Raw genomic sequence first — 21,823 nt, forward strand, 5'->3', positions numbered from 1 at the left:
CTGGATTCCTAGAAATACAGCCTACATGATGACCCATACAATTTTGTGCATCTGTGACTAGACAGATAATAGTTAATAAAGTCTTGGTATCATAGTTGTGCATCAGAACATTTTTAACTGTTTAATACTTGCCCTTCACTGCAGAGCCACAGCTGTCTCATCAACAGGGCTCTGTCCAGCCCTAAGGGAATATCTAGGACGCTGCGTTGCAAGATATCACTATCTATGTTCTATAGCATGTTCCCAGGAGTGGGGAATACTTTGTTATTTGTGTAATACCTTGTACTTTGGGGACTTCTCCTATTGCTTGAGGTCCCGAGAGTGCAGAATAGCAAAACAGCATTAGCTGTTTGCACAGCAGTACAGAAACATTGCACACACCAAGCTAAAGAGCAAAGCTCTCAGTAAAGCCAACAGCTAGCACCAAGGAAGAAGTGTAAGCGAGTCAAGTGCACAGTGATTCTTCCCAAAACCCACTCGCAAGCCTCTATTTCTAACCTGCCACCTGCTCATTTTATTTGATGGCACTCAGTTCTCATACTGAAAGAGCCCACGAACAGTCATCTCAAAGCCCAGAATAGAAACTGGGCACCAGTCACTGCCTACTCCCACACGAGCCTTTTCCCAAGCAACAGGGGAAGGCTGACCGACAGCAGAGACCCCTGACACTAGGCATGGCTGGGAACAAGACCCAGTTATTGAGAAATTCACTCTATTGTAGACCTGGAAACCACTCTCTGCTCTGCCCTAGTAATAGGCGTGCAAAAAGGAAAAATCTGTCTCTGACAAAAAGACATCATGGAACTCCAATATTATCTGCCAAACTCGTTCAGGGTTTATTTTTATTTAATCTGAAATATTTTTTTCTCCATAACATGGATCATTTGAAAAAGAACATATGACCATTTATGCCAAACAATTTTCTCTTTATTTTACAAAAAATATATATACATTTATTCTATATTTAGTCTCTTTGCACCCCCCACACAACACATTTCTGCTCAAGGACCATTGTGGACATGGCCCAAAGCACTATATACACATACAACAGGAGGAAGGTCAGTCCATGACCCAGCACAGAAGCTCCTCAGCAGCAGAACACGGGACACTCCAGAAATCCTGGAGCCCTGCCGGCAACGGACAGGATGGACACGCTGACCACCTGCACCGGTGATCCTTCAGCACTGAATCCAGCTGATAAGGAGGCAAATTCAGGACCTGCTCTTCACAGCACCAAGGAGGGATGATAAGTCCCTGCACTCAGGGCGTTAGTCAGTGAATACTCCTTGGGATGGAAAAGTATTTGCTCCTTTATTTCTCAACTGCTTAGACTTTCAGATCTTTCAGACCTGTCCAAGGCCCACCAGCTCCAGGGAAGCTCTGCAGGTTTCCCCACACTTCCAAACAGCAGCTCAGGATCGGTGTTGTAAGCAGCATTAGGAGCAGTAGGGCAATTCAGGCAACACACCATCCATCCCTTTTAGATTAGGCAAGCAAGCGTGGCTCAGGCCGATTCACAGCAAGCAATGGGAGGGAGCACAGAACACTTCTCTAATGTGGCAAGGACTGACTTGGCCAGTTGCTTGTCCACCCCTTTCACAGTCATTACAAGGAAGGGAAATGTGAGAGACTGTTGATCCACATGGGAAAATTTAGTTTCACACATGGAAGCCTTTTTTTCCTTCTTTTTTTTTTCTTTTTTTTTTCTTTTTTTTTTCTTTTTTTTTTTTTTTTTTCCTTTTTTAAAGTTGTCGATGCTACTTAGAGGCCTGCAGGGCAAAGTCCACAGGCAGCAGAACAGAGAGGCTGCATTGCTCATTAACAAAAAAATAGATAAGCAGAGAGCCTGCATAGTTTTGGCAACTGATACGAACTTTGTGTTCTTATCCAAACTGTTTCTCCCTCTATGGTGGGAACACCGAGTAGCCAATGCTTCCCCCTGCCTACTCATGACCCAAACCAATGCCTCCACACTGCACCCTGCATGATGATTTCACAGAAACTCTCACATCAATATTCCTTCTCAGAAATAGCAGTGAGTTGTGGCAAGAGATGTACATGGTACTCAAGTGTTTCCGATTCCCTCTTTCTACCATTTTTAGTGGAAAGTTACTATAGCAGATCTCCACCTACCTGTAGGACTCAGGTAGGAAAGCACCCCCAAAGCTAGAAGAATAAACCTCTTCGTCCCTGGAGAGCACAATCTGTCTCAGAAACCAGTCTACTGCAGCTTTCAGCTAACGGTCCCTGGATTAGAACACAATGTTTTGGAACTGCATGCCAGACAGCTCTGACAACAGTCCCCATTCCAGTGTGGAAGAGATTAGTAAGTCCCAGACAGTCTTTAAATGAACCACACTCCACGTGCACATAACTATTTCCACTATAACAAGCCATAAAACCTATTCAGACCAGAAGAAATCTGAGGATCTGAACTGTAACATAACAGAAGCTGTAGCAGAGCACCCACCTCCCAACCTAGAACACCAGCCCCAGCCAGCTTGATTCCAGAATGCCTGTGGTGTTTGAGAGCTCCCAGTCACTACACGCTGACAGCTCAGATTTATCACAGACTTCTGCTCTGCCTCCGGCATCTGAATGTCTCTGGAGCCTTCATCTGCAGAGTCAGCTTCCCTTGCAGCCCTCTCCATGACCCTGCAAGAGCCATAAAGCCGGGTGCAGATGTAGAACACCCCTACCTCACAGGTTTTATTCTTGAAACTTAGCCCTGGCTCAGTGTTGTTACCTAGCTGTCCCTGTGAACTCAGACGCACAGCGGTGCAGTCTCCACACTGTTTCACAGCTACCTCAGCTCAGCCGTGCTGTCTGTCCTTCTGTCTCCCCATTGCTCTGTCAGTTCACATCTATGCTGCTAAGCTACCAGCCTGTGCCCTCCAAAATAGTCCCAGGGCACACTGGACAGTTCATTCCTCTTCATACCTCTCTTCTCCTCCCCACACGCTCACAACAAAGTCCTTTTAAACCCTAGCAACTTAGAGCTTTCATTAGCATTAGCTGAAACCAGAGATGAACCCAGCTGACTGGCTTCCCTCTTTAGAGGCTGCTATTGCTGCCTGTGCTGCTACATTATGACAAGACCCAGACAATTGTGCTGCTTGAGAAATCCCAGGAAGACCATCTTTGGTTTAAACCACCAAACTCTTTCAATATGTGTAGAATACAGCAGTCAGATCAATAGCATCATCCCTAAATGCCATTCCCTTAATTGGCAGACAAGTGCTGTCAGTCACTGAAAGGCAGGAGGTGCCAGTCAGGCCTGGCTTCTGGATCAGATTCACATCTGGAACATAGAGGATCGCGAAGGTTTGGTGTTCATAGGTTTACAAAGAGAGCTGTTCTGGATTGTTTTCAGGTAGTGACAGTGTTCTTTCCAACGGGATTTGGGCTGCCAACTTAGTTCCACGATAGGTTTCAGAAATCCTAAGGAACAGAGGAAAGCCACGGCAGATAGCCAAGGACAGACTTCCAATGGACATCCTAACGGCTGTGTATCAGGGTGTTTAGAAGGAAAGGAACGAGGCATCATGTGAAGGGGGTAGCCCTGCCTTAGGCGTTGATGGCTTTCCAGCGGTCACTGTCTATGCTGTTGATGCTGCCCACGTGATATGGCATAGAGGCTACGTCATCCAGGTACGCTGCGGTGTCGATCTGAGTGCTGGAGTAGAACCCAGAGTCCATTCCCTCCTTCTTGGCAACAGCGTACGGATGGGGTAGGTGCACATCCACATCTTCAGGTTCATCCACCTGACATTTGTAGGAGAAAAGGATCTTCGGCTCAGACCTGGAGTTATTAAAGATTTAAAACACACGTTAAAGCAATGCGGTGTCTCATCACAGCCACCTGTCCTTAACTGAAACTCGGCAGCACCAAAACCCACGTAGTCAGGTCCTGAAGAACCCTTCACATGAGCGTTCAGTCCTGAAATACACCTAGTGGAGTGATTGACTTGAAATTATGCTAAATGTAGCTTAGGACCAGGCTACTTGGGAGAAATAAAAATGGCAGAGCCCTGACTTCAGTGCAGGAAGCAACTCCAAGTTCTGAAGCACTGAGGGCGATCCTTAGCATCCAAACATCACCGGACTTCACAGCAGGCCTGGCTACTGGTAACAAGAGGATTCCACCTCACGTTCCATTCATGTGCATCAGGAAAGTCAAAATACAAGTACTTCACATGTGTCTCCATCTCACAGAGATTACATGCCTCTGTTACACGTCTGACTCCAGAAACTGTTTCTTTCTGATTTCAGAAGATAGCAGAAACATTTCAGTATTTTAGGAGTACTTTTTGTTCTTGGTTGTTCAAAAGCCTGATGTTTCTTGCTCGTGGATACTAAAAGTTACAGCCTACGCTACTGCACTTTTCCAATCAAGATGAATCTCCTGAGTGGCCACACGGCGGCACCCTCAACCCAGTAATAAACACTCCCAAGTGCTTTTAACTAGTGACTACCCCGTTGTATAGGAATCCCCAGTCAAGGGGTCACTTAACCCCCAGATCCTTACCAAAAAGGTGTTAAAAATCCACTCAGGAGCCCGATTCATCTGTCAGGACTCAACCTCTCACTAACCACTTAGTTACCAACTTCAGCCGCAGAACTTTGCACTAACAGGATGCAGACGCTGAAGTGACCCTCCTTAAGCATTCCAGGAGAATACAAATATTGGCTCAACTTTGCATACAAAAGAAGTGACCAGCCCTGGGTCATGCAAGAAAAACAGTAAGGCCAGAGATAAAAAATTGGTTCCCTAACTGGCATTCTAGTCACTGCCTTTTTCTACAGACTGAAAAAAACTCAGGTGCCAAATAATTAACAATATATACTCCCTAAATCCCTGTTCCTGGCTACTCACCCAAAGAAGCCTTTCAGGAATGCCACATAGATGAGAGGTGCGAAGAAGCTGAAGTAAAGGAACGTGGTAGCATCAACACAGCTGCAAAAGGGAACATGAAGACATTTAGGACTCAAACACAACAACTGGACAACCCCAGCCACATCCACCCAGAGGATATGATCCCATTTCCCTGCAGCGTCCAAGCAGAGCACAAGAAGAGTCTTCTGCTAACCAATATCAGACTGATGCAGAATAACAGACTTTGCCACCAACGTCACCTCTCCTAGACACTCAAGAGGAAGCCATGCCATGTTGCAGGTTCCAAGCCCCAGTGCTGCTAATTTTGACGAATGGAAGATGACTGATCTCTGCAGAATGAGACTCCAGATATGACCATGAGCATCTCCGTGCTATTCCTAGCAAACAGGCTATTTACTCCCTTGTTATCTATGAAACAAGCCAGTGGCCAGGCATCAGTGGAGTCAAACTACTGGCCTCTCCCACCACCTCAAGGCCACTGTGAAGGACGCACTCCAGAGACCTCCCTACTTCAAGCTTCCTGATGATTTAGAATTCTTTTGGCATGAAACAGAACCAACAACTTTACTCCCCCTTAGGAACACCATGGAGGTTTGTTTTCTCGAGACAGGCAGTGTTAACGGACACAAATGCAACATGAGAGACTGGGCTGTGGACCTCCCTCCCAGCATACATACCACAGTCCTTCGATGATATCCACGCAGAGAAGGGCACTGCCCAGGCCCTGCACCAGGTTCAGCAGTGCCAGGATTCCAGCATAAACATAAAAACTCCTCCTGGCTGTGGGGAAGACATGAACACGAGGATGAAGCTCAACCTCATAAGCACCAGAAAGCGCCATGCAAATAACAGGTCCTGTCTGACAGAGCTGGCAAACCCAACGTAAGCATCTCAGCATCTTGGTTGTTTTATGAGCTCTTAGGAGTTGAGATGACATTTTCCTGTGCCATGCTGCCAGGACTGATGGAGGTATAATGGGCTAACCCAGACCCTCCTGCATGTGTATACGCAAATACACACACTGAAGATGGGTTTTGAAAGCATGTGGCCATGGCAACATGTGCAAAGATGTTACAAGCAAACATCTGGAACCACTGTCACTCATCTATTTGGACATAAGAAAAAAATAAATTCCCCAGCTGAACCAGAAGTTGCATCCTTTTGATCTGCAGACTAGCAAAACTGCTCAGGACACCTGGACAAGAACAGTGGGGTATGTTGGACTAGGCAGATCTGGCTCAGGATTGCCTGCTTGTGCCACATACCCACTCCCTCCAGGTACCCACACATGGATACCAACACTACACAGAGAAAGCACAGTGCAGTGTAAGTATCTTAGTAGCAGCGTCTCTCCCTGTTCAAGAACTGCAGATATTCCACAAGCAAATAAACAGCACACACCAACAGAAAAACATCTTAAAGTAAACGCCCAGATAAAACGTATTAAGCAGCTTCCAATCAGCCTCTTTCTCACAGGCTGACTAGCATGGACACTTCAACATCGTATGTGCACTTCAAAAGGAAATCATTATTAAGAAGCCAATTCTTATTGCTCTTGGGAGATTATATATTCAGATCTCTATCAAGAACCAAGCTACTACATCTTGCTTCCTTAATGTAACTGATTTGCTGTTGAAGTTGCAATGTAATTCCTCTCACCGTGCCCTCCAAAAGGCACAACATCCTACTTTCCAGTGATAACTTGAGTCCTTTGCCATGTTTCTGTACCCTTAAATTGCAGGACGTACCTTCAGCACAATCACATACAGGAACCTCTTATTCCCACCTATGTTTTATCATGATGCTGTCCCCACCTGTATGACGGAACACACTACAAGCACTTACAAGGCAGAGAAATCCGGTCCTTAAGAGGAGTTTTTGGAAGAGTCACCACGAAGGAATAGACCTGTTGAGACAAAGAAATAACTGTTCCACGGCTGCTCGGGAAGCCTTGCAGAGGCAGTGAGTGGCATCACACACTTCCTAGATGTCTCAGGGCAGGGGCACAGGCTCCCTGACATTAAACCCAGGGCACACGTGAAGGCTCCACACCTCACCCCATCAGCACACAAAGTCTGGTCACTGAGAAACAAGGGAGCAAAGAACATCTGAGATCAGCTCAGATTCAGCTGTCACAGCTTACACAAGCTTTTTTGCTTCAGCTTCCTTGTCTCATGAAAAGCATCATGCTGCACTGTGAGGCAGGAGGTGGCCTAGGGCCTTGTTATGTTCAAATCATCCTCCCTACCCCATTCAGAAATCACAAAGAGGCTGTCAGAGTGCACAACACGTGCCTCGTACTTACCAGAAAGAAGAAACAGGAGCTGGCAAGCCAGAAGTGCCTCCCTCCATGACCATAGATGTTGAAATCTTCTGCTGAGAGGTGGGCATCAGGGTACAGGATTTCCAAGGTCCCCTAGGAGAGAAGTGACACCATCACTACACTAGGACAGTCAGCATCCTCACTACAGTAGGTGTGTGTATAAATGAGACCGTTGAAAGTTCAGTTAACAGTTGTCTGTGCCACACCTAAGACCTAACTGTTACCTTGCTTAGGCCAAGTTATGTTCATCCAGAATAGGAAAAAATAGAAAACAAGAAGTGATAGGAAAAAAAAACGTGGCAAGAATCAGCATCTAAAGGGATACAGCATCAGTGACATTCCAGAGAAGAGACTGAAGAAAGGGAGGAGAGTGGTTTCAAGCAGTCATCTATTTGAAACAGTTCCGCTCCAATTTCCATCTCTAAAGTACACCTTTCCTGCTGCAACATCCAGAATATAAATGCCTGCACTTGTGCAGGAGTTAGGAAAGAAGACTGTCTTCTTCACTTGAATCCCTGAGAAATGATATTAATAGAAGCTACCATACTGACAGTAGAGAGAGAAAAGAATTTGTAAGCGTTATCAGCCTCTGATACGGTTCTCAAACACTTGATACTTAATCAGGCTCCTCCAGGATATCATGTGGCAATGATCAGTTCACTGCCTCCACACACCAGGGCCTGATCACTGAACAATCATCTGTGTGTTGTTCTGGTGCCGCCCCAAATAGAGGCACAGAGCTGAGCACTTACATACCAATGAGAAAAATAAACCCAGACACACACTGCATTGTCCAGGGAGAGGGAGACACAGCTAATAACCGAGCTAGCAAGCCAGCTGCTCGTTTGAAATGAAGCAAGAGCTCTCATCTCTCAAAGAGACAGGAGACAAGAGGCACAGTGCACAGCCCATACTGACAAAGGCACTTTGGGTGTCTCCATCTAGTTTTGATTGTACTTGAGGCTAGACCCAAAATCTGTGGCTCAGATGTGAAAAACACTCACTCCTGTTCCAAGATTCAATGAACAAGGCAACCCATCCAAACTTCCATCTTATTTCTTGACCTCGACTGAGGTATTCCTGCCATGGAGACGACAGGGTGATATGGTCTAGCATGTGCTCTGGGGAACTTCATACTCCACCACGAGCATCCAATCTTCCCCCAAAACTCTGTCCAGAGAGCAAAGCTGCCACCTCCCAAACATTCCAGGAATCCCACACCTAACAAACTCCATGGCAAGTCACTCCTTTTGCAAAGGCTAACTCTTCCGCTCCGATGTACTCACCTGGGTGACAGAATATGCCAGAGACAGCACTGTAGTGATCGCCAGAACGCGTTTCACACTCGACTTGCTCTCCAGATGACCTGGAATTAAGGAATACAGAAGTGACTCAGGTTGCAATCCCATCCCTGCTAAAAATCAGTTCTCTCCAAAACCAATTAAAGAAAACATTTGTATTTCCACAGGCCTTCAAGGGAAGTTTAAAGCTTACTTAACCCCTGTCAACTGCTCCCATTTGGAGAGCTAAGCCTTTCAGAGGCAAAGTAACACTTGTAAAATAACAGGTTTTTAATTGCTTCCTCCTGCCCACACTAATACAGTGAGAAACCAAGTCCTGTCACTTGGATTACAAGCAAAAATCAGGAATGATTCTATCATCATCTACACGGACAGGTTTTAATTTCTTTCCAGGAAAAATGGTGATGGGAGACTGGATTAGAGGAAGGGAGAAGGTCTTACATAATTTAGAAGAATTTGCACTGAAATACGTTGGAGCAGTCAATCTCCATGAGCTCCTTCTAACCTAAATTATTCTACAACCCCACCAAAGAGGAAAGAGACAGTGCTCAGATGTCTTAATGGCAGATGTGACGGAGATGCCTACCCTCTCCCCCAAATTTGACCCCCAGCAAGAGGTGCTCCAAAAAGTATTTTTACTTGTACAACTGCAAGTAGAGTGACAGATTACAAGTACAGCTAAATGGACTGAATGAAGCCAGGATGGACTCAAACTAACCAAGGTGGGAAGCAGATAGAAGGACCCCCAGAAGTAACCATCTTCTTTAAATAAAAAGCGATTTAAGTAAAGGCCAGACAGTTAATCTCTGCATAAAGGTCTTCACCTAAGCTGTACACTCCTTCACCACAAGCATGCAGGACAAATAAAGCACAGATAAATCTTGCAATTGTACAAGCCATAGAACTGTGAATGTAATCAGGCTTTCAGCCATTTCTAACACACTAATTTTTCCTCTGTCTTTATTCTGGAACTCCTTAATTTTGTAGGATTAGCATTTCTACAAGCTTACAGATACAGCATCTGTGGAAAGAAAGGGAATAGGAAACATTCAAAGCACTCAAACTCCCGGCACATACCAAAGGCAAGGCCTAGAATCACCACACTCAGCTCAATCGCCAGAAGGAAGAACCTTGTGATCTCCCACAGGATCTGAGGGATAACAGAAACCAGACAAACATGATTAGAAGGAGCCAGGAACCAGTTAGGAGTTAATACAGCAAAACTCCATTCTCTGCTCCAGGGCATAGCTGCCTCTGAATGGAACAGGTCATTTCTACAAACCTTCCTCGTGCTTTGGAGGGATGCGAGTTTTATGCTTGTCCCAAGGTCTGATCTTGTCTGAACAGAACAATTGTGTGAGAGAAAGCAAACAGCTTGCCTCCGGAGAGACAGAGTGGTCACGGTTTGCCACGCTCATGGATCTGTCACTTGTCATGAAAGTGCCCTTTCTGCTGTACTCTCAAGAAGCAACAACCCAAGATGATCTTAAAAGTGTAATTTCAAACAGGGACAGTTCTTAAAGCAGAAAATTCTGCAGTACAGTTATAACTGAATAAATTCAGTATTATGCCCTCCTCCAAGAAGGAGGTCTGGGTTTTGGTCCCCAAATCCAGAGTATATTCAACTCTAAAACTGAATAGCTTCCAGCTTGTCATTTTTAACTCCCAGGCTTCGTTTGGTGAAACAAGATCAGACAAAAAGCAGGTGAAGTGACTTTCCAGAAATTCATACAATAAACCAGGGCCACATTTAGGACAAGAACCCTGATTCTGGCTTATTTATCCCTTTTCTCTGAGCACTGGTGCTCTCTTGAATATACATAATATTTTAAGAGGCATGCAATAAGACTTCTCAGAAAATATACTTATAGTTTCTGAGATGTTCTCTCTCGTGTATATGCACATATACATGAGCAAAATATATGTGCATATGAGAGAAAACAGAAACATAAGGCATATTAGAACATGAGCCCACAGGAAAGACTAACTGAATGCCTGTCCTCCTGCATGACTTCTCAGCAAGGTGAAAGCACCTTCTCACCTCTTCTCCATTATTCGAGTCCTGGACATCCATCTGTTCAACAGAGGTGAGTGGAAGTGCTACAAACGTACAGCTACTCACAACAAGCAATGCCTTAAAATGCTTTTACAGGGAAAGCAAGAGAATCACACTGATCCCAGAGAACAAAGGTAGAAGACCTGTACTCCGGGCAGCCCTTCTTCCTCCAACAGCTCAAGCAGCAGATTTTTTTTGTTGTTTTAGGTAATATTCTGTTGCAAGGCAAACGATTACAAAGGAACAACATGTACAAAGCTATTTCCTGTTTGCTAAGGGTTCACCCTCTGCTCAGAGAAACTGCAAGGACATTCAGATATCAGGACAAAAAGGGAATTCTGTTTTATTTACTTTCAACACAAAAGACTTCAGTATTTTTCCAAGAGCCCCTCAAATATAGCGAGAGCAACAGAGGCCAGTTATTGCTTATCCACTAAAGGTATCCGAATGTTTGTTTAGCTCTTGCAAAGCACAGCTTTCCATCTGCAGGAAAGTTTAACTGCCACTGTTTGTGTCTAATTTAGGAAGTCCATTGTTTTACAGCCCTGGATGTTGTGATCAATTAGATACAGCTATCAGAATAGGATTCCATAGCCCACATAAGCTGTGAGTAGTGCAAACAAAAACACATTCTTCTTGCATGCAAATAAAAGGGAAGCAGTAGCAGAATGCTGTGGCCAGAACCGCATGAAGCAGAGCCTCTAGAATGCGTACTGTACCTACCTTATCAGCAACTGTGGCAGCATCAGAGGCACTCACAGTCATGGAGACAACAGCACGGGCAATACCAACCAAAGCCACCACAAACACCTACGTGAAAAGGTATCAAAAATAAGCAAGTAAGCTCACGTCCAAAGGCACGCATGCAGTAGTGACCAGACACCCTTTTGGAATACTGTTTCCAGGTCAGCTTCGAAGCCTGATAACGTGTACTGAGAACTCCACGTAATAGATTCAATTTAATTTCCTGAAGAAAATTCCTCAGGCTTGTCAGGTGTGGGAGTACTGGCTTAGGATTTATGAAGGGGCATATTTCCTCAGCTGTCAGATTAAACAGTTTTGAGGAATTCTCATCCACTCCTTTACAACCGTGCTTTAATAATCTAACTCTTCCCACCCTTCAGTCTGCTGGGGCTGGGCAGGAGAAAAGTCAGACAAAATACAGCCCTCCAAATTACAAGATAAAGCACTTGGTATGACTGAATAAACCAATGGCATCAGATAACAGAAGCCACTTCATACCAACTACCACACTTCAGATCCGTGATAAAGCTGAAATCCACAGTTCTTTCCCTCAACGCTGACAATGCTCAGGAATGCAGAAGGGAAGTCAACGCAGCCAACAGCTTTAAAGCATCTTACCCCAGCACACAGAGCAAAGTCAAGATACCCAAGTCAGCTCACACACCATTTAAGCATGGCAGCACAGAGCACAGCAAGGCTAATTTGCCATCCCCTGTGCTGTCACAACTATACTCTGCAATTAAGACCTCAGTTGGATATATCTACCCTCTGCTGTGCAGACTTACCCTCTGAGAGGACAGATTTTTCTGGATAAAGTTCTCCACGTTAAGAGCTAATTTAGACAAATGATGAAGGTATGAGACAGCTAAATCTACTACAAAATGGAAGTCCAAGCTTATTCCAAGACGGATGGAGAATGGAAACAACCAATAAGTCACCTACTGCAGATTGCTTCCTCAGAGGAAGAGGGGATGCAACAGCACAAAAGAATAGCGTGACATTCCCTTCTGGGGTCAAAAATTGAGGACAAAACACTGACAAAAAAAGAAGGGTCCCCAAATATAACGTGTTCTGGAGCAGCAACAACTCAGAGAGGAAAACACACCCTTTTTGCTTCCTCTCTAAGAAGGTAGAGACTCTTCCAAAGCTATTAACTTAGCTTTAATCACTGACTCCACAAGAAAGCATTCCTTCAAAATGTGTCAAATAGCCATTTGAAAGGAAATCCTCACAGAACACACTTAACATCCTCATCTCCCAAAAACTCAGTCCAGAAGATCAAACTGAGTGAAAAGCACTTTCCTCTAAGGCTGTTTCATCACATGCCACTTCTCACTCTGTTCTGAAGATGCTGACAGCATACAGTCAGTTCACTTTTTTTTCTTTCCTTTGGTTTCTCAGTTTTACTTTTCAAAGCCTTTGGAATGAACTTCTTGCTGACCCCTCTGCGTTACTGGAAACGGAACGGAAGACTTAAATCCAGGCTGGAAATAGCTAGTAATATTTTCTTAAAGTTGGAGGATTTGTGCATGGTCCTGGTTACCCAAAACTTTGCACGAGCCCGGTGCCCACACCTCACACCTGTAGGAGCTGTAAGATTTCTCACCAAAGATTCAGCTGAGGCTAGCAGCTTACATTCTCTTTTGATGCACTACGGGTTTTGCCATGCCAGTACCTGTATGCTGCCTGAAGGATGCCTCCCAATCTAACCCAGTTCAAACACCCATTTACTTACACAGCCTGTACTCATCCCACTGAGAAAGAGCAGGCACATCATGCTGCTTGGAGGCAAGCTAGGATCTCAAAGTACACCTAGGATCAAGCTTCTGAATGACATTTCACACAAATCCGAGCAGGTTCCTAGCTGCATTTACAATGCCCTGTGAGCAGAATCAGTTAGTAGGACCGATGTTCAGAGATTACTACAGAGACTATCTGAACGTGATCAGAAGTTGCCTGTGCTTTTCTGAACTGGGGAGAAGAGAACAGAAAAGATCTTGCACGTTTGAGAACTGTGACTGCATTGCCTATGTTTCCATCTTAAGTAATAACAGGAATATCATCTAGCAGCCACTTTGATACGATGGGAAAAACTGACTGGGTAAGGTTGCCGCATTCCCAGACTAACCAGAACCCTGTCACGTCACTGTTTTCTACACTAGATGACCAAGCTTTCTAACAAGGGCAACAAAAATTGCTCTCCAGTGTTTCACTTTCACTACCTCAGTGAGAAGCAAGTTTCATGTCACATGACTTACTGTAAAGAGGAAGGAGAATAGAAGGTACTAGACCCCAAGACAACAAAGCAACAAAAGAAGGAAGATAAGTCACCACAGAACAAAAATCACCCATATCCAGATACGGACGTTCCCAGAATCTGAAAAATAGAGTTCAACAGTGAAATAGTGTCTACTTCTGGTAATATCCCTCTGACTAAAAATAAATTTTATCCCTGTGTAATTTGGTCTAGGCTCTCTCTCTCTCCACTGGTTCAGTGATATCGTTCATGAGTGGTAATAAAAAACACTCCTTCAATCAGTTCAAAAGCACACAGTGGTACTCACTAGTATGTAGAATGTGGTGAAGATTGGGCTGGAAGTGACCCGGATTTTGGCCCTGGCAGAGGGCAGCTTCCAGAGAAGAAACATAAAGAAAAGCACATTGGGAACCAGGAGCAAAAGATCCCAGTAGCGGACTCTGCAAAAAGTAAATAAAACAATTTTTTTTTCTTGTTCTTCAGCATCTAGAAGGCAAGGTACCAGCCCCAGTCCCTTCTCTCCCAAACTCTCAGAAGAAAAGCTCTTTCCCCTGGCCCAGGGTTAGGCTGTGATCCCCTTTTCTCCTTCTCACCTGGATTTCCCAATGTCCTCATAGAGCAACAGCAGGCACTTGTGTGGCACAGTGATGTTGGTGTCATTGATCACCTGCATTGTTTTTGGAGACAAAGTTGTCACATTATCTAGTGCTGTCACCAGGGCAGTAGAGTGTGTGACGTTGTCAGACACGGAGAATCTCATCGCAGACATCATGGACTGCAGCATCCTGCCTTCTTTCTGGTCCAGGTCAAGCACAGCACAGGACAACAACAGCAGAGAAAAAGGAACATTAAATCAGTTGTGAGTCAGAGCTAAAAAAGCACATCGCTTCCATTAGGCCCCTGGACAACTGCTCCCTGCTTGTTACAGCAAATTATCATCATCAGAAGGACTGCATTACACAACAGAACAAATGCCACCTGCCCTGCACACAGCCATTAGGGTACTCAGTGGAAAACCAGGATCTTGTGTCAGAGCAACAGGCACCTTCAACATAGTGGCATACTAAGCTGGAGTGATTTTGTGATTTGAGCTTTGGCAGATTCATAGAAGAAATCAAGACTCAGCAGCAATGCATGGCATCCTCAGAGACAAACTCTGCTGTACCATTCCAGTTCCCAAGACCAAGAAGTCAATGAATTAATTTCAACTACAGCAAAGAAAAAATGAAGGCCCGTACCTAAAACTTGTTGCTGTTACCAACCCTACAGTCAGGGCTGACATACTTTTACCAAAAGGGACTGCACTATCTGCAGAAAACAACAAGGGCAAAAGCCAGAATTCAGAACTTTTCTTCTAATCCTCCACAAGACACCAGAATTATTTTGATCTAAAGCACAACAGTAAGGATACGGAAAGACAGTGCCTGTCAGTGACCTGACCAGCATAAGGCTCTCCAGCTTCATTACCCACCAATCTCAATCACAGTGAACCTCTCCAACGTAGAGCAGCACCTGTGCGAACTGGCAGTCGACAAGTCCAGGACCGGGTGCAGTCCTACCTGGTGAGTTTCCCAAGGCCAAACTCTCCGGCAGCAGAGAGCTACACAGTCAGAATCACAGGAGTTGCGGAGCTTGGCTCTTCTTCCTGCCCTACCTTACAATTCTCTAGCCACTTGGAAAAGTGACAAGGCAGAGCTTCCCATCTCCTGCTGAAACTTTTTGAGTTGCCTTTCCTGAGAGGACATTCACACGTTTTCTTCCATCCGTCTGTCCACCAGGCCCTACACTGCTGTGTTATTCTGCTCCACTATCCATTAAATCCCACGTGCTTCACACCCATGCCAGTGGCTTCGCTAAGTGTCATAGCAGCAGAAGTGACAGCAGTTCATCACTCTCTTGGTTCCAAAATCATTTTGGAAGCTCAAGTGGATGCTGGCACGCAGTACTGGAGAGCGGGATTAGAGTTTTGACCTGATTTATATTAGCAAACCTGTTCCTGATTCAGTGTCATCTTACAGTGACCCGCTCTTCTTCATACCCCAGAACAGCAACCCTCGCTGTTAACACACTGCCCAGGAGCTGAATGCAAGCACAGGGTCCTGTCACCTCTCCCAGCACTCCCCAGAGATGCAGTCACCGCTGACAAATCCAGAAGAACCTCGACCAACTGCCCTCTTAGGGATGCGTGGTGCCAGAGATAGCACTCTAGTAGTCTGTGTGCTATAGTTAATCCAGGATTCACCTCAGAAAAATTCTCCCTGTTTGAATTTAGCCCTGGCTGGCACAGCAAAACCAACAGCCTGAATGACAGGAGTCAGCAGGTAGCTTCCCTGGTAGATGCCGGGTGACTCACCGGTCGGAAAGAAGCAGCACGGCCCTGCGTCATCTGTCGGGCAATTCAGGAGGTGCTCGGGAGCACCTTCCCCACAGACTGCTCAGGACTGTGGCCACAAACCTCTCTTCAGAGCTGAGGCTCTTCCCAGGTCTTCTGAGGAGTCACTCCCAGCTGACAGAGCCTCCCTTTGATTCACCCCTGCTGACAGAGACTTTGAAACGGGATTTGCTTTCGCGGCTGCCATGTGCTGCGCTGCACAAGGGACGTCACGTCAAACAAACACACACAGACCTGGAAAAATCAACTTTGTGCTGAGGTGGCAACGTGCGTGCCAACAAACCCTAGTTCTAGCAGAGGTTCCAGCAAACAACCTTCACATGGCAGAGCTCTCCAGAAGTGTCCTCTCTCCCCTCCAGTTTCGCACTCTTCTGAATTGACACCATTGAGAATGATTTTCTCTAAATAATTCTGCTCCGTTCTCCTCTGAAACACTTCCCTGACCCCTGCGTCTCAGTAGCAGCAAGGTACAAATGCATTCACATTTGTCAACACAGAAGAAATTCTACCTAACTTTAAAAAGGCTTGGAAAGGGTAGAGAAAAACCTCACAGAGCACGGGTAGAACAACATCACCAGCTGTGAACCATCACACCCTCTAATAACGTTCCTGGCACAAAGATCTGATCTGCTCGTCCCATTGAAAAGAGCCCAAGTGAAAAGCTACAGAAGAATTACATGGGAACTAACACGTTCTTATAAAAACGAACAAACAGGCTCCAATTCTTTTCCCCTACAATCCGCCACTATCGCGCAACAGCAGCGAGCTGCTGATAAGGAGAGGGGTTGGCCACGTCTAGCAGCCAGCTCCAGTCACAAGTTTCAAAGGGCAAAGCAGGACTGAGCTTACCGCTGTGCCAGGCTGCTCACCGTGACCTGGTGCTGGGATCCTGCTCCTCCTCCCAAGGCGGGATACGCACAGAGGCACAGCAGCAGGACGCCCAGCACACTGCGAGGGGCAGCCAAAGCCCTCAGCCACACAGCACCATCCTCACGCTTAGGTCTGCCCTGACCTGGTGGAAGTCACCGGCAAAAACCCCACAGCAATGGGGCCGGGAACTGATGGCAGGGATCGGGCTAGGCTTTGTGATCCCAGCAGCACCGCTCCCTACAGCGGGCTCTCCAAACCCTCAAAATAAACGCAGTCAGCTGAGCATATCCGAGCCATCGCTCACCGCACCCCGGGGCAATCCTGCCCGGCCCACGCACGGGGGCTGAAGTCAGCCCCGGCCACACGAAAGGAGCCCGGTGCCACAGCCACGGCCTCCCTCCTGACAGGCTGCCCTATCTGTCAGGCAGAAGCCAAAACAAAACGGTCCTCTGCGCACAGCCCGACTTGGCTGAGCCCTGTTGCTCTGCCCAGGCACTGGCATCTCCAGCGCTATTTGGAGAGGAAACACGGCGATACCCTGTGGGGTCACTGAGGCAGAGCCTGGGCACCTTTGGGGCTGATAACTGCCTCTCCCTGACCGGGTTTAGCTTTCTGGCTCCTGACCCCAGCGCTGTGGGAGCTCCGCACAATTTGGGGCTCACGTCCCCGGCAGCTGCCTTCGCCCAGAGCCCGGCCCCACAGAGCCGAACCGCGCACCCACCTGAGCCTTGGCTCTGACAGAAGCGACCGCTCGCCTTCCTCCTGAAAACGGCGCCGGGAAACCGGGTGAGCACAGAGCCCGGCGGGCGGCCCGGCTCCCTGGCACCGGGGTTGTGCAGCAGGGAGCTGCCCGCCGGCTCCTGCTTAAATTTAACTGTCGCCTCGCTGATTTCAAGGTTTAAAAAAAGGAAAAAACAAGCGAAAAAAGCCCTTCTCTTACTCTTCTTTTTAAAGACAGCTTTTCAAACCTCCCTGTTAGCCCAAACAGCTACAGCTGACGTTTTAGCCCCTGCAGGACCCCACAGGAGGCAGCCCCAACGCCCCGCTCCCCCGTCCCCCCATCTCCCCCCCCCCCCCCGCCCCTGCTCCAGCCCCCGCGGGCCGAAAGCCCCCCCCCAGAAGGGGGCAGCCGCCGGAGCAGCACCGCCACCCCCAGCGCGCCCCGCTCGGCGGCCAGGCTGCAGGCTCCGGGTCCCCTCCCGGCACCCGCAGCCCCCCGGGCAGGCCCCGCCGCCGCCCCCCCCCCCCCCCCCCGGCTCCTACCCGGCCTCCCCTCAGCCGCGGGGCCCGGCCCGGCCCGGCCCAGCCCCACCAGGCCCCGGCCCCGCCGGGGAGCGTCGCTGTAGGGAGGCGGGAGCGGGGCGCGGCTACCAGGCCGGAGCCTTTTCGGCTGGGCTCCGGGGAGGGTTATTGAGAGACGGTCCCTCAGCGGGGGAGGGCAAAGGCCAATGGGGAGGCAGGTGGGGATGGAGAGGCAGAAAGAAATAGCGCGGACAGCCAATGGGGAGCGGGGGGAGGCGGGACTCGGAGGGCGGGCACGCTGCGGTTTAAAGGAACCCAGTCCCGGCGGCCAGGTCTACCCAGCCTATCTTCCCCCCCCCCACACACGCACACCCCATGCCCCAGGGCCATGCTGCAGGCGCTCACCAACCCCCCCAGGGGACAGCAGCGCCCCGCAGCCTGCCCTCGCACCTCCAGCAGGCGTCCCCTTCCCGCAGGGCCCTCACGCTGCCCTCAGCACCTGGCGGCGCCCAACAGCCCCAACACTGCTCTGGTGGGGCAGCGAAATGGCTGCCTTGAGCCCCCGGAGGGGCAGCCGTGCCCTCGGCGCTCGCAGCAGGCTCTGGGCTGCACCGCCTGCTTCGGATTTTCAGGGGCAGCCCGGGCAAGGCAGCGTCACACCCAGCTCCCGAGAGCACAGATGTGGCCATGGGCGCTCGTGTGAGCCGGCACCTGCATTAGTGTGCGCCTCCAGGACTGGGAGAGCAAGGATTTTAGGCCACCTCAATAGAGGAATTGTTTATTAAAAGCAGGGGAGTTAATAATTTTCCTCCGTGACCCGGATGCTGTAATCAACACCCTGTAGGAGAGAATGATTAACGAGCTGGAGAGTTTGGCTTTTAAGGAACGTTTGAAGCTGAACTAGCTCGGCATAGTTTGGACAAGAGCAGCAAAAGGGGAATAGGAAAATTCGTTAGCAGGACTGGGAGGTGCAAACACCAGTTGGTGAGAAAAGATGTTCAGTATGGCAAACAGGGACATAGCTGGGAGAAATGAGGCAAGATTTAACAAGGAAGTTAAAGGAAATAGCTGGCTAAATATCAGCAGGTCCCTCTTGGCAGTAAGAGCCGTCTGACTGAGATCCCAGTTTCAGGGAGGATGCCTGTTACCTGAGTCACTCCAAAGACGAGGTCACACTGACGTGGTTTTCCTATCTGTGGTTCACCTGGGGCTCTAGGGATTGCTTCTGTAGGAATGCAAGGCCTCGGCTGCGTTGCACTTTGCTGTACACAGGCAATACCTTTTTAGAAGATCCCTGTATTAGAAAAGTTTGCGTGACCTGCTCTAGGGAACAGCAAGCACGGAGTTATTTTGGGACCACCCCACACTTGCATCTTTCTCAGATAAGTCTGCTTGGCACTATTCTCAGGTTTAAATTTCCAGCTTCACTGCAGCAAACCTCATGGAGGGGACGGGATGCGCCCTGGACTCTGGTGGCTGCCTCAGCCCCATTCCTCTGATTTTCTACCAGGCTGAACCAGGTTTTTATGCTGGTGTCATGCCACTGGAATGACACCTGGAGCAGCCGGTCCTCAGCTTGTTCCATCTCACATTGTCGTTCGGGTTAATGATATGTTGCAGTATCTTGGCATGTTCTGTTTATGGATCCAAACTCTAAGGCTCAGCAGGCCCCAAGGTCTCTGAGTTACAGAAGGGACACCTCTATTCTAAGAGAGGTGGAGTGCTTCTGACTAAAAAGTGCCTTGGCAACAGAGCCAGGAGTAGAAGATGCGTCTTCTCACTTCTAGCCTCAGGCTCTAACTAACTGAACGTGTTACCTCCCACATTACTGTGTCAGAAGGAAAGATTTTGCCTTCCAATCCACATGCTCTTTCCATCTGATTCACTCTGAGGCTATAGCCCAGCCCTTAGGACACCAAAAACTGTCTCTCAAATAGAAGGCTACTGGGTGCCACCCCAAGGACCATGACAGTTTAGATCCTGCCTTCCTCGCTGCCACCTTGAAATGGAGATGGGCAATCCACCCTTGTTTCCCTGCACTAAGGAGCCGTGCCCTTCAGCCCAAACACATGGTGTGCAAACAGCTCTGCTCTTCCCACCTCAGAGACTGCCCCATCTCCTTGCTGCACGCTGAGAACCGCCGCTCTCTGACGTTTCCCCAGAGCTGAGCATAAAGGTGGCCGGGCTCACTCGGCTGGTCCTCGCTGTGTCTCTCGACACTGCCAGGATGAAGCAAGACAAAAGTGATACTTAGCATGCCTTGGTATAACCCTGATGGCCCTGTCACTTGGTGCTTTACCAGCTACACCCTGCTGCCCTTTGGCACCGAAATCTCGCCTGACTCGTAGGTGTCAGAGACAGACGGTGCAGGCATAGTTTCCAAAACATAACCGCACTCTCATATTGTCACCAAATTCAATTCTTTTCAGACATCTCTCTAAAATACGTTTCAGGTTTCATTGGATCAGCCTCCTGGACAGAACATTAGTTCCCATCCTAAACTGCTTTGCCGTTCAGCTGCTGAGCAACTGCAGAGGCAGATGTGCTCGCGTTGTTTCAGAGCTACCGATGCCCAGAGCTAGGCCTGAATTTTCACCACAGGGTTCCCGCTGGGCTGTACATCTCTACCCGGCTGCTCTGAGCTCAGTCCCACAGCTCCCCCTGTGCCGCAAGCCGCCAGTTTGCAAAATCCTGGTGGTGTGCTTTGCCGGGAAGCTGGTGTTTCAGACTCAAAAGGGCGCTGGGCAGCTGTGAGGGAGGAACAGCAGAGCTTCTGCGTGTCCTGACCCACAGCCTTCGTGCCAGCAGGCCCTGCCGGTACCACAGCCCTCTCGCACACCCCAGTGCACGGTCTCTAGCACAAAAACTACCCGATTTTAGCAGCGCTTTTAGCTGCCCAACCTCAGCGAGGCCGAGCACCCCAGCTCCAGCACAGGACCGCTCACAGCTGGCACAGACACGGAGGTGGGCTGTGGTCCTCTGGGAAGGACAGACAGAAAAAGTGTCTGGCTATCCGGTGCCCAGAGGAACAGTGGCACCCTGTGGTGAGAGCAGCTCATGGAGGCATCCCTCGGGCCCTGCCAGGCAGCACCACCTCACCCACCTTCAAGCCGCTGTCCTGTTTGGCTGCCCCAAGGCAGGGGCAATCGTGGGCCGACAGTCCTGAGCCACCCTCCTGCTCCTGCCGTGCTGCTTCTGCTTTGCTGCACGGGGCGGAATCGGCTCCTGGAAGAGGCCTTTGGGCCTGGGGTTGCCAGGTCATTTGGGCTCCTGCTGGCTCCTGCCTTAGGGTTTCTGTCCCACATCCGGGTGCAGGTACTAAACACCAGCCCGAAACCCTTCAGAGAAGAAGATAGCTCTCCAAAACCCAAGCCACCTGCACTTGTGAAAAAGCCTGTGGCCGGGGCATTTTACCCCCTTGCATCCTCACAGAGCAGCAGCCCGTGGCCACGCTGCGTCTCTCGGAGCTCCCCGCCCGGTTTCGGTGGCACAGGTGCCCCTCTTTGCTACAGGGCACCAGAGCCTGAGCCGAGCCGCTGTTGGGACATACGGACTCATACCAAAAAAGACCAAAACCACCAAAAAGCAAAAAAAAAAACCAAAACAAGCAAAAAAGCCCCACGAAGCTCTAGAACCAGCCCCCAGCCCCTGTAATTTCGGCACGAAGCCGAATAAGGACGAGGCTGGCTCTGGGGGCGCAGGGGGGGGGGGGTCCCTCTCCGCCCCGGTGCCCCCTAAACA

At 48.6% G+C, this 21,823-nt stretch overlaps 1 protein-coding gene across 7 annotated transcripts; it reads right to left on the reverse strand.

The window, feature by feature from the left end:
• Positions 1 to 812: 812 nt before the first annotated feature.
• TPRA1 (transmembrane protein adipocyte associated 1) lies at positions 813 to 18,258 on the reverse strand. 7 transcript variants are annotated; one of them, XM_048068872.2, is made up of 12 exons: positions 17,562 to 17,900; positions 15,932 to 16,111; positions 14,172 to 14,374; positions 13,886 to 14,018; positions 11,301 to 11,387; positions 9,599 to 9,671; positions 8,507 to 8,586; positions 7,203 to 7,313; positions 6,743 to 6,803; positions 5,575 to 5,677; positions 4,877 to 4,957; positions 813 to 3,802 (listed from the first exon to the last, which is right to left on the reverse strand). In XM_048068872.2, exons 2-12 carry the CDS (start codon positions 15,962 to 15,964, stop codon positions 3,568 to 3,570), a joined length of 1,200 nt encoding a protein of 399 aa, XP_047924829.1. In that variant the 5' UTR covers positions 15,965 to 16,111; positions 17,562 to 17,900; the 3' UTR covers positions 813 to 3,567. The 7 variants fall into 7 exon arrangements, with proteins under 7 accessions (XP_047924829.1, XP_047924837.1, XP_047924856.1 ...); XM_048068880.2 differs by lacking the exons at positions 15,932 to 16,111; positions 17,562 to 17,900 and adding an exon at positions 18,104 to 18,258; XM_048068899.2 differs by lacking the exons at positions 15,932 to 16,111; positions 17,562 to 17,900 and adding an exon at positions 18,104 to 18,233 and having other exon boundaries at positions 14,172 to 14,370.
• Positions 18,259 to 21,823: the final 3,565 nt, after the last annotated feature.

The sequence above is a fragment of the Anser cygnoides genome, chromosome 10, assembly GCF_040182565.1.
Source record: "Anser cygnoides isolate HZ-2024a breed goose chromosome 10, Taihu_goose_T2T_genome, whole genome shotgun sequence".
NCBI classification, from domain to species: Eukaryota; Metazoa; Chordata; class Aves; order Anseriformes; family Anatidae; genus Anser; species Anser cygnoides.

Coding starts and splice junctions, on each gene's coding strand:
- TPRA1 (XM_048068872.2), bottom strand. CDS start 15,964: ATGACGCAGGGCCGTGCTGCTTCTTTCCGACCG. Junction 14,375..15,931: donor GTGCTGCTTCTTTCCGACCG/GTGAGTCACCCG, acceptor GACCTGGACCAG/AAAGAAGGCAGGATGCTGCA. Junction 4,958..5,574: donor GATATCATCGAAGGACTGTG/GTATGTATGCTG, acceptor TCCCTTTTGCAG/CTGTGTTGATGCTACCACGT.